Source organism: Thamnophis sirtalis, unplaced genomic scaffold, assembly GCF_051295495.1.
Source record: "Thamnophis sirtalis isolate CommonGarterSnake01/CBP01778 unplaced genomic scaffold, rThaSir2_p1.2 scaffold_10, whole genome shotgun sequence".
NCBI classification, from domain to species: Eukaryota; Metazoa; Chordata; class Lepidosauria; order Squamata; family Natricidae; genus Thamnophis; species Thamnophis sirtalis.
The window spans coordinates 29063979-29076317 of record NW_028261390.1 but is presented as its reverse complement, the minus strand read 5'-3'; the positions used below and the strand labels follow the sequence as shown (position 1 = coordinate 29076317).

General features: G+C 43.2%; 1 protein-coding gene across 1 annotated transcript in view; it reads right to left on the bottom strand.

Moving 5' to 3' along the window:
- The window catches only part of FREM3 (FRAS1 related extracellular matrix 3), a 69551-nt gene that overhangs the window by 42153 nt on the left and 15059 nt on the right, over positions 1 to 12339 (bottom strand). The window contains exon 3 of the mRNA XM_087724343.1: positions 3260 to 3406. Within this exon, the coding sequence (XP_087580469.1) occupies positions 3260 to 3406 (147 nt within the window). The remainder of the gene's footprint in view (positions 1 to 3259; positions 3407 to 12339) is intronic.

Sequence of the window (12339 nt, the reverse complement as noted above, 5' to 3'; positions counted from 1 at the left end):
CCGCCACATGCTGCCATTGCTTGCTACCACTCAGGCCAGAGCCCGGACAGGCATGCAGCAGGGGCGTGGTGGCAGCGACAGCAGCTGAGCAGGGGGAACGCTTTGATGGGCGCTGAGGGAAGAAAGGAATGAAGGAGGCTGCAAGCTCCTTTGCCCTCAGCTAGGCTATCTCCTTTCATTCTCTGCTGCCTGAACAAACTACCACCCGTCGCCCCGTGCTCTAGGATGCCTAGCCGCCAGCAAAGAATCTCTCCTGACTTGCTTTGCTGAGCACGGGGCGAAGGGTGGTAGTTTGTGTGGCGCGGCCGGCGCCTAGGAGATCCTAGGAGACCAGCCGCGCAAGCTCCCGCTGCCGTCCCCACCCGTGCCCATGCTTGCTGGTGGCCAAGCATCTTAGGCAAGTCTGGGGACCGTGCAAAGGCCTTGCGAGGTCCCTGAACTTGCCAAAGATGCCAGCCATGCTGCGTAAGCTCCCGCCACTGTCCCCACCCCTGCGCCCATGCTTGCTGGTGGCCAGGCATCTTAGGCAAGTCTGGGGACCTTGCAAAGGCCTTGTGAGGTTCCCAAACTTGCAAAAGATGCCACCTGGGCCACGTAAGCTCCCACCGCCATCCCCACCCCCCACGCCCATTCTTGCTAGTGGCCATGTGGCCCTGCGCTATAAGCGAGCCCAGGATCCTTGCAAGGCTGCAAAAGGTCACCAGACTCACTTATAGTGCAGGGTTGCAGCAGGCCACTCCATCTGGCCTTCTACCGCCCCTCCCCCACCCCACACTTAGTTGCAGCTTACTTACCTCCTCGGCAGGCAGCAATAGAGAGCCAAGCAGGAAAAGAGGTAAGTGGGTTTAGATAGGGCTCTTAGAGGCGTGCAGGGCGATTGGTGAGCCAGCCAATCAGTGAGCGACAGGCGGAGCAAGCGTGGTATGGATGGCCAGGAGGAGGGAGCTGGAACCGGTTCTAAACGGCACGGTAGATTTGTGGAACCTCTTCTATAGAACCGGTTAGAACCGGCAGGAACTCACCCCTAAGTATATCCACTTTTCCACACTTTGGGAGATTATTCTACCTTCTATTTTAAATACATTTTAAAAAAAATCTCTGGTCATTCTTCATTATACTGCTACTTCATTTCTTCTCCTTTTCTTCCATATTGATTTTTTCCTCATTTTTTCTACTTTTAATATTGCCAGTATAATATTCCTTCTCTCTATATTATTATGGAGGTAAACAATAGATAGTCAAGTCAGGCAAAAGGTCTGCATAGTGTCCTCCTGGACCAGATGACAGAATTTACAAGGATGTGGTAATGGGAATTTTTAACTAACTCTCCAAACATTTGTTGCAAAACCAACTCAGCCAAAATTATCAGATTCTAAAAAAATACATCCAAAAAACAAAACAAAAAAACCTCCCACCAATGCAAGGAGGTTCTTTTATCACCATTTTGACATGCCTGGCCACATATGGTAGCATACAGCCACAATGACCCATGTTGAGTGCACAGCAAAGGCTAATTTTTTAGACAGCCAAATGTGAGAGTTATATGACCCTATCGTGGGGATGGGAGTCAGAAAAGTAATACAATACAATACAATAGCAGAGTTGGAAGGGACCTTGGAAGTTTTCTAGTCCAACCCCCTGCCTAGGCAGGAAACCCTATACCATTTCAGACAAATAGCTATCCAACATCTTCTTAAAGACTTCCAGTGTTGGGGCTTTCACAACTTCTGAGGCAAGCTGATCCACTGATTAATTGTTCTAACTGTCAGGAAATTTCTCCTCAGTTCTAAGTTGCTTGGATTTGCCCAAAGACAATCATAAGCAAAAACAATATTCCAATGTCTAAAGTTCTCCACAACTGTTAATTTCCAAGTCAATGCTGTCTCTGTCTTCTTGGGTAGAAATTGATGTTTGGAGATCAACTAAAGGACACCAAGCTAAAGAAGGTTGCAGCACTTGTTCCAGAGGTGGGTTCCTACCAGTTCGCACCAGTTCGGTAGAACCGGTTCGTCAAATCTACCGAACCGGTTAGAAGAGGTTCCACCAGAAAGCAGGCCACACCTACAGAAGAGGTTCCAAAATTTTTTGAAACCCACCACTGACACACACACACACACACACACACACACTCACACAGAGAGAGAAAGAGAAAGAAAGGAAGAAAGAAATAAAGAAAAAAAAAGAAAAAGTGAGAGAGAGATGAAAGAAAAAAAGGAAAAAGGGACAGAAAGACAAAAGGAAGGAGAGAGAGAGAGAGAAAGAAAACACATGGCCAGCAAGCCACTCCCACCAGGTCACATGGCCGGCAGGCCACTCCCACAAAGGAGGCCACACCCACAGAGTAGGTTCGAAAATTTTTTGAAACCCACCACTGACTTGTTCCTAAGGGTCACTTCTATATTTTGAGCCTTAATAAGTAAAATGTTTGAATTCACCTGTGACATCTCCCCCCACCAGCTTTATAGTTTATCTTAGCACTTCTAAAAAACCTTCATGAAGAAACTTCAATGTTTTGCATACACTTTTTTTCCTGTTTCTTAGTGGAATTCACTGAACCACACTTAACAAAAAGTAATCAGACACATTTTATTTTAGGTAGGAAAGGTGATGGATTTTTAAAAACATTCAGTATTAACAATTAGCTGACTACAAACATTTCAGCAACATACTATGTTTCTTGTACCAACCAGTATTTGTTGTAACAAGTCACAGAGCTCAAATCAAGAAAGAGCACCAACAAATTGCAAATATGTCTCTAGAGAACAGTCTTCCTTCCTAAGTAGAAAGTTTTTACATACAAACAGGAATAAATGCATTTTTAATCTAAAATAAAAAGAAGCCATTTCAGAAGAAATGGTACAGCCCAATATAAAAAAAGTCAATGAATCTGCAGGGCATTCATAAAAACATGCATTTATAAAAATATTGTACTATGAAGGATAATCAATGAAGGTATGTAAGGCAGACTAATCTATAGCTAGAATAGATTAGCTTAATACACTGCAGGGTTCATTCAGAAAGATATCTAATATAAACAAATATTCAAAGTACATAGTACTTTGGTTGACACATTTGTTACCACCTTCATTACTGTATATTTGTTTATATGATATTTTACACTCTAAAAGTCTATTTTTTTTAAAGTAATTTTATAGTGCCTATAATCTTTTGACCAGGAAAACTATGAAAATCACAAGTTCTCTATTATAAAGCTACATGTTCCATTTTAAATATTTCAACATATTAAAACCATACTTACTAACAAATGAAGTTTCCCCCAGATATCCTCTGCGTTTCAGGGTTACCTCCAGAACCTTGGAATCCTCATCTATCATGTAATATTCTTTTTCCAATGAAATCCAAGCCCAGTTCAAACGAAAAGGTTGATTCTTCAATCTATTTCCTCCTAAAATCCAATAAATAAATTATTATGTAGTACATATAATCTGAAATATATCCAGAATCCTTTTGATATTCACATATACAGGATGTGTGCATGATACACAATATGAATAAAACTGCATGAGTAAAACAATATTTCTTCACTGTAATACTATGTAAATGTGTTATATTAGGTTTCCCTTTAATTGTGTCTTTTTGATGAGACAAAAATACAATGATTATTTAAAAAAATAAGAAAATATAATGTGGACTTTCTGTCTTCAAAAGAATGACATTTGTCTTTCAAAGGCAGACTGCTGAATTGTGTCCTAGTGGCTTTGTTCTCCTATGTTGTGCCATGGGTTTATGATGTGGTGTTTTGTACCCCCAAAGAAGATAGGGCTCTAGAAAGGTCACATTCTGAATAGGGAGGACCACTGGTTTGAAGAAGGGATCAAAGAGGTCATCTATGTAAAAATTGAACAACAGGTAAGACCACAACACCACCTATCTCCTTTCTACCTTTTAGCAGTCCCAATTTGTACTCTGATTCAGGTAGCCCTGAGGGTAGGGATAAAACACCAAGGTGCCTCAATGAGTCACAGCTCATGATCAACTTTCAGAGTGCTAAGAACCAGATGACTGCAAAGAATATAAATCCTTCCATTCCCCACCATTCAGTCAAAACTGAAGAAGCTTCCCGGATGAGAAGAAATATGTTTAAGGGAAAAAAAATCCCAAAAGTCCAGTTTTCTTCAAAAATCACTTTTGGGAAAACTAAAAGTGGGACCTAGATGATTAAGAGCCACCATAGACATCAATCTCTTTTATTTATGATGTGAATGAAATTGTTAATAACCTAAACAGATAAATTTTATCATTAATCTAGGATCATATGGAGTCCACCAGAATTTAGTCACTGATTATCACAGTTCAGGTAAGTTGTATCAGACACATCATCACAATGGATGATTGCTTTATGCCTTGCCAATTCCTCTACAGTGTACTGGAGTTGGAGAAGAGATCTTGAAGCTAACCATGAAAGCACTATGAAGACACTGTGAAAGATACCCTATGACACTGTGACATCCAGCCAAGGGAACTAGAAGCTGAGCTGCTGACAGAACACACTGGTGTCCCTGTGCTATGAAGCCTCCATCAGCTTTGAAGACACTGCCAAAAGAAAACTGTGAGCAGTGTCACAGAATAACACCCATAGCTGCTACTACAACAGACTTCCAGTGCCCTCATTGTGCTAGATTTTGCTTCCAGATTGAGAGTGCAGAGTCACCTCTGTGTCCACAGATTAATAGAGTGCAAAACAGAGTTTTCTTCAAACTTGAAGGACTACCTATAAAGTGCATAAAGTAGCTTTAATAAACTGTAAGAAATCTATAAAGATCAAGTCGTTCAAAATATAAACCTTCATTAATCTAGCTAAAATATATGACAGGGAAAAGACAGTGCTTCAAAGATAGCAAGTTAAGGCATCAGGCTAAAAACCAGAAGAATATGCAACCTTTAATTAAGATTACAAAAGATGTGCAATTATAAATAGATGTGGTATATAATGAGTGGTTTGCTTGACTATTTCTGTAGCCTAATTCATCACATTACTTAAAATTGTTTAAATTCACAATTACTGGAAAATATTAATATTTTAACATGCTTTTTACAACTGGAGATTGAACACATTCCTTTATATAGGGCTGCATTGTGAAACATGGATTAGAGAGTTTATTTATAATTAATAATAGCAAACTTAGCTACCATAGGCTGAAACCATACAGTATATAAATAACAGAGTTCATGCCATCATGCCTTCATGATTTAAATGCCGGGCACAGGGTTATATTTTTTTTAGAAATTAATTGACTGATCAAGTTGCAAAGTACACATTTCACTATTTTTTTCTGCTCAGCCAATATCGCGTCCCTTCAATCACAGGATTGTACTTTGTGCCTTTCAAGGGAAGCTGAAAGAAATTATTAGAAAGATATCTGAGTTTTACAAAAATGTATTACTGTTCGTTCAAAAAATTTCAAGCTACATCCTATTTTATAATTTTGGTCTCCTATTTCAATATCATACATGCTACCTCTTCAAAGAATGGTTTTGAAACTTATTTTTTAAAGTCTTTTGTTCCATTCCTTTTCTTATTATTGATACAGCACAAAGAATAAATAATAGCAGGAGTCAAAATGAAAGTGTTAGGTTTAAAGGTCTATCTTCCAAACGACGAAGTACAACATGGTGTTTGATACTGCCACACATCCAATCCAATTACCTTATGCTTAGTCTACTGTAGCACATAATTACTTCAGGCTGCCCTTGAAAAAAAATCCGTAAACAAAATCAAATGTATGGATTTGTTCTATGCATTTTAAAGATCATGAGATACTGGTCTTGAAACAATTGGAAATGCTTCCAGTTTGTTTTCAGATATAATTTTAAGAAATTCTGATTCTTGCTTATTATGTTCCAAGAACTCTAGACAGATGTTTGGAATACCAATATATAAACTTGTCAAAATTACTATTCATCAAAGCCTTGCTACATGTATCTCTTGTTGATATCCGATAGCTTCCTAAAATATTTTAGTAGCAGAAAACAGCTACATAACATTGAGAGGTAAAACAATACATACAAAGACAACATAAAAATCCACAATCCATTAAAACATTTCAGGAAAGGAGTACTATATAACAATTCCATAAATCACATGGATATTAGGTTTTCTTAACATCTTGACCCTAGCACTAGGATGATAAGCCAAGTTTTATCTGCCTTCTGGAAGACCAGATTGGTTGGAGCCATCCAAATATATGGAGAGGCTGTTCCACAGGCCACACAATCCCTGGTCCTACAAGAGAGCACTGTTTGACAGAGGGGATCTGGAACATGCCCACTCTGTCATATCAGGTGTAAAAGACATAGATGGTCCCACAAGAAATCTGTTCCTATTTCATGTAAGGTTTTAATGATAATAACCAGCACTTGTAATGCACCTGGAAGCATATTGGCAACAAGGTTTTAGCAGCAGTGGTTAACACATGGACTTTGTAACATACACAGTGTCAGATTCTGTATCAGTTTAACCTTCTAGGGTTGTTAAAGGGAAGCTCCACCTAGAGAATGCTGCAGTAATTTTGCCAGAAAGTACTTAAAGTATACGTAACAATGAGCAAGAACCTCCTGGTCCAAGAATGGGGGCGACTGGCATGTAATCATATCAGTGAAATATTAGGAATATTATAGTTTTATGGTTTTATAGACAACTGGTAAAGATAACATTGATTCAGACTTAGTGTGTTGTGTAAGTCTAGCCACTGCAGGTTATAAACCCTGTTGATGATTTAACAGACTCTGGTGCATTCGATGGAAGGTAATGAAATAAATTATTGCAATAGTGGCGAATATCTGGAGCTCGGGTGTAGGATGAGGGTGAGGGTTTGTTCTCTGAGTTTGTGGGTTGGTTTCTGAATGTTTTGTTACCAGGCTAGGAAACATCTTCTTCAGAGTTTAGGGATGTCAGTCAGAGATGGATTGTTCCCGGTTTTGCTGAACAGGTAGTGGTGATGTGGCTGGGTCGCGGAACTGGCAGCGAACCTGATGGCCACGCCCCCAAACCGGTTCCTTGGTCTCTTCTGCCATTGCTGGCATGTTTCTGCACATGTACAGAACAGTTTTCAGTCAACTGAGCATGTGCAAGCAATGCGCCACATGTGTGAAGCGAACTGATATCAACCGTACAGGAACCCACCCCTGATGTCAGTGTCGTGTTCTTCTGTTTATAAAGGCTTCAGGTGTGGGTGTGTCTAGTGAGAATCTTGTATATGAATTATTGTTTAGCATAAGGAGAAAACATGCAATAATAAGTAAAAGAGTAGGATGGCAAACTGACACTGGTGGTATTTGGATTAAAATTCCCATATGCTACAGCCAACAGTGGGGCTATAAAAGTAAATTATGATAGTAGTCCAAACATTTGATGTATACCAAGTTGCTTAATGGATTAAAAATATCCTCAGAATAGCATCTAATAATAGTAACAGAAATGCTAGGTCTTTGCCTTAGTCTCAAATATACTGTATCTGAAATCTACTATAGTAATAACTTTTTATTGTTTTCAATAGAAGAAATATATAAAACTTGTCAAGGCAGAAAAGATTTAAAATGAAATATTTCAAAGTAAGACATTTACTTCTATTGTTCACTGGTAGACCCAAACCTGGAACAAGTCCAAATTTTGTGCTTCACCAGACACCAGTCAATAGCAGAGGGTCTAAGAGCAAAACATCTAAAAGGGACCAGGAAAGATCAGCGCAAAAGCTGTGACAAAGTGACTTTGATATTTTTTAAACTTTTTTTAAAGGAAGGGCCACATATAGATTTTGAATGGTTTGTGGGGAAGGTTGCATTCCAAAACTGTTTACAGGACCAGGACAAATAAATGGTATGGCCTAGCTCAAATAAAATCTGATTTAACTTAATGTATATTTAATTTGAGCTCAATTAATATGATTATTTTCCTGCCTATTTAATAGTTCTTGTCTTCTGTCAAAATAAACAGAAGAAATACAGTTTGGTGACAGCTGTTAAAGGGGTTTTGAGAGTCACACCCAAGGTTTTGGGAACCACATATAAACCTGGGGCTGCAGCTTGAGCACTCCATCTATATAGGGTAAAGCAACCAGCCCATTTACAGACATCCCTAGTTGTGGAAGAACTTCTTCTCCAAGTTACAATCCTTCATCAGTCAGATTATGTGTGGATGAAACAATTACCCTCATGGTTGCATAGATGTTTTCTTCCCAATCCTTGACCTTCCTTTACAGGTCCACAGCCCTTTGTTCAAAAACACGGATCATCTGTCTTACACAGAGATAATTAACATTCCAATGATACACCCTGTGCCTCCCCTATACTACTTCTGTTTTTCATCTGTGATACATACTTCACCAGTTGAGAACCACTGATGCAGATCACTGAAACAACAGTTCAAGGGCTTCAAATTGGCAGTTTTCCCAGCCCTACAGGGTGATGCCAAGAACTCAGAATTTAACTCGTTTGGCCCCTTCCCGAAATTATTACTCTGATTGGCAGTGAGCCTTGGGCACAAGTCTTTTTTCCTCATTCATATCTGTCTGTTGTTAATAAATAATTATGGGGTTTGCAAATCATGTAAATCTAAGCTATAGTCTTCCCCCAAAATGGGTGTACTCCTATTAATTGCAGCATAGAGGAGGTGATTGCTATGCCAGCTTGACAAATGCAATATTTCACATCTTAAGGACTCTTAATAATTGTCTTAAAGTGTGTATGTAAACATTATGGCAGAGTGTTAATGGTTACATAAATAAATAAGAATAAGGAGACCATAGAACTATAATTATCCTTCAGCAATATGCTGTGAAACTTAAATTGTTTGAAAATAATATGTAAGCATGTTATATTAAGTAAGGAAAGTTTTGGTTGCAGCAAAGCATCACAGCTTCAAGTTGAGGCAATTGTGTTCTTGCACTGCCTCATTGAGACCTTCCCAAGTTATCTGCACGTATGTCTACCCATATGTTTCTTCTCCTGGGTTTATACTAACGGATGAGCAGATGACATGATAGACTTGAAACAAGTGTCAGACCCGGAAGCCATCTTTTACATTGGGCCTTCAGGCCTGCCACATTTTGTGCTGGGGGATTATATGGAGAAAGGAATGTTAATTAGACTATATATCTCCCATACTCCATACTCCCACCTCTCTGTTGGAGGTGTTACTTGGAACCCTGACAACAAGCATGGTAGACTTGAAACAAGCATGGGCCTTTGAAAAGCAATTCAATTGCCCAAGCAATTGAAGGAATGGTGTTTTCCTTGTGGCGTTGACATGAACAAAGTCTCTGAAGCCATTACACTAAGGTAATTTTGGAAATGAAGCTTTTCTTTCCTATTTTATATACATTGTTCTCAGTCAGGATGTCTACCCAAATTCTTAAATCAGTGAAAAAATTAAAGTCAAATAATATCTACCTCACATTTAATATTGACTAATGACAGTGATTGTACTATATTAAATGTTTGTGAGGATACAAAATCTCATCTAGTCAATTTTGGATGAGTTTATTATATAACATTCTTCTCTGAAATCATCCTGCAATCATGCAGTTAAATCAGGATTTCAGGATTGGTTCCCACAGGAAGGAGAATTATTTCTATTTCCCCAGAAGAGTAAAATATTTCTTAATTGGGTTCTAACCTGAATACTGAAGAGCAACGATATTACAACAGTACTTAAGCTTAAATAATCATTAAAAATAAAATTACTTAAATAAAAATGTGAATTGCTTAAAAAACCCCAACATGAGAAATACATTAGGTTTTACATTGCTTAGAATGCCACCTTTTTAAATTGGGATAGTTTAGAGGTTCGGAATGAGGGACGCGACCACAGGGTGAACAACAACAGGCTTTATTCTAAGATAAGTATGACAGCGATTCAGTTCGTAAACTAGCCCGCCAAACCTTATATACTCGGGCTTCCACCAATAGGAACCAGACTTCCAGCCGGCAACAGCCTCCCTCGCGTCCTATCCAATCCAGACGGAGGAGGCTGTTGCTGGCCAGCACAAAGGTGCTGAAGTACAAGAAACAGTGAGGCCATTTGCATGGCTCATACATATTAATGAACTTATGAATACTCAATACCCCTTCCCCCCAGTTCCGCGCATGCTCCGCGGGTGGAGCATGCGTAGTCCTGTAAGTAGGCGGGGCGGTGCCAGACCCGCCCTGATCTACGCAGTTCTCCACTAGTCGTCGGCGGAGGAGGACCTCCTTGTGGTAGCTCCTCCCGGAAGGGGGTGTAGCTCCAAGGCACGCCTTCTTGGGATGGCCCAGAAGGAGGGCTCAACTGTACTGGTGAGTAGGGGCGAGGTGGCGTGTCCACTGTGATAGTGTTGTGTTTGGAAGGCGTGTCGGGGGGAAGGAACCTTGGCCTAGGTGGGGATTGTTCTGCGGCGGCTTGAGATGATTGTGGAAGTTCCCGGCAGGGGGCGCTCGGGCAGGTGGGGCCTGGTGTGGCGAAGGCCCACGGCGTGTTCTCTCCGGATTGAGCTCTCGGTTGTTGACAGGAGAGGCCTGGAGCGGCGAAGGCCTCACGCTGGTTTTCCGGGCAGGCGGTGCCGGCATCGGTTGGGCCTGGGCTGCCGGCTGGCGGTGGGAGGCGTCTCCTCAATTGATCCAGGTGACGCCTCCATTGGGATCCGTCAGCCAGTCCGACTCTAAAAGAACACGGGCCTGTCAGGGCAGTAACAGTGGCTGGCACCCATCTAGTAGGCCCCGAAAATGCCCGGGCCCATACCGCATCCCCTAATTTAAATGAACGGGAAGGGATAACCCCCAGGTTGCTCGGCTGATCCCCTGAATACAACGGATGTAGCCGGTCCAGGGGAGTCCGCAGACGCCTGCCCATCAAGAGCTCCGCGGGGCTTCGGTTGGTCGTTGGGCAGGGAGTGGAATGTTGGCTTAGCAGGTAAGCCGCCACTTTCTCCTGCCAGTCGCCCCGGTCCATGCGGCCCAGTGCCTCTTTTGCTGAGCGGACCGCCCGCTCCGCCCGGCCATTGCTGGCCGGGTGGTACGGGGCTATGGGCGCATGTCGAATCCCTTGCATGGCCAGGAACTCCTGGAACGTGGTGGACATAAATTGGGGCCCATTATCAGAAACAATCAGGTCCGGCAACCCATGGGTCGCGAACAGCCTTCTCAAGGCCTGGACCGTACTCTCAGCTGTGGTGGAGCCCATGAGGACCAGCTCCACCCAGCGGGAGTAAGCGTCCACCACTACCAAGAAGTTCTGGCCGTGAAAGGGACTGGCAAAATCTAGGTGGAGGCGTGACCATGGGCCTCTCGGAGCCTCCCACTCACGAGCTGGCCCGGCTGGGGGATTAGGCCTAGATTGCTGACAGGGGTGGCAGCGGCCAACATAGGCCGCTATCTCTGAGTCCAGTAAGGGCCACCAAACATAGCTACGGGCTAATGCCTTCATTCGTGCTATGCCCGGATGATCCTTATGGAGCAGGGACAGTACTTGTGGCCGCAGCGCGGTGGGGATCACTACTCGATCCCCCCAAATAAGGCACCCCCCGTGGAGGGAGAGCTCCGCCTGCCGGATTTTAAAGGGCTTGAAGCCCTCTGCCACTTTGTCCACTGGCCATCCCCTCGAGACCCAGGAAGCGACCTGGGAGAGGATCGGATCGGCCTTGGTGCAGGCCGCGACATCCGCGGCCGAAATCGGGAAACCGGAAGACGCGATAGACAGGACTGAGAGACAGGGCACTAGGGCGGTGTCGGTCTCCGGTAACGGGCAGCGGCTTAAGGCATCGGCATGCCCCAGCTGCTTGCCCGGACGGTACTGCAGCGTATAAGAATACGCTGCAAGGAACTCCGTCCATCTAGTCATTCGGGGGGAGAGGATGGGGGGGGGGTCGGCTTGTCACCTGCCAAAAGCCCAAGGAGTGGCTTGTGGTCAGTGACAAGGGTGAAAGGCCGACCATAGAGGTAGTCGTGGAACCTCTTAATCCCGGACACTGCAGCCAGAGCCTCCTTGTCTATCTGGCTGTAATTACGCTCCGCCGAGGAGAGTGTCCGGGAGTAATAGGCCACAGGGGCCTCTAAGCCATTTGGGAGGACATGGCTTAGGATGGCCCCGACTCCATAGGGGGAGGCGTCACAAGCTAACGTCAGTGGCATCCTGTCATTGTACTGGACCAGGACTGCCGCTGACGTCAGAGCTTCTTTGACAGCCGCGAACGCATGCGCTTCGCGGCTCCCCCAGCGCCAGGCCGCAGATCGGTTGAGCAACCGATGCAGCGGCTCGGCTAGTGACGCCTTGTGTGGTATAAAAGGGGTGTAAAAGTTCAGGAGCCCTAGGAACGCCTGCAGCTCCGCCTTGGAGGTGGGTGCAGG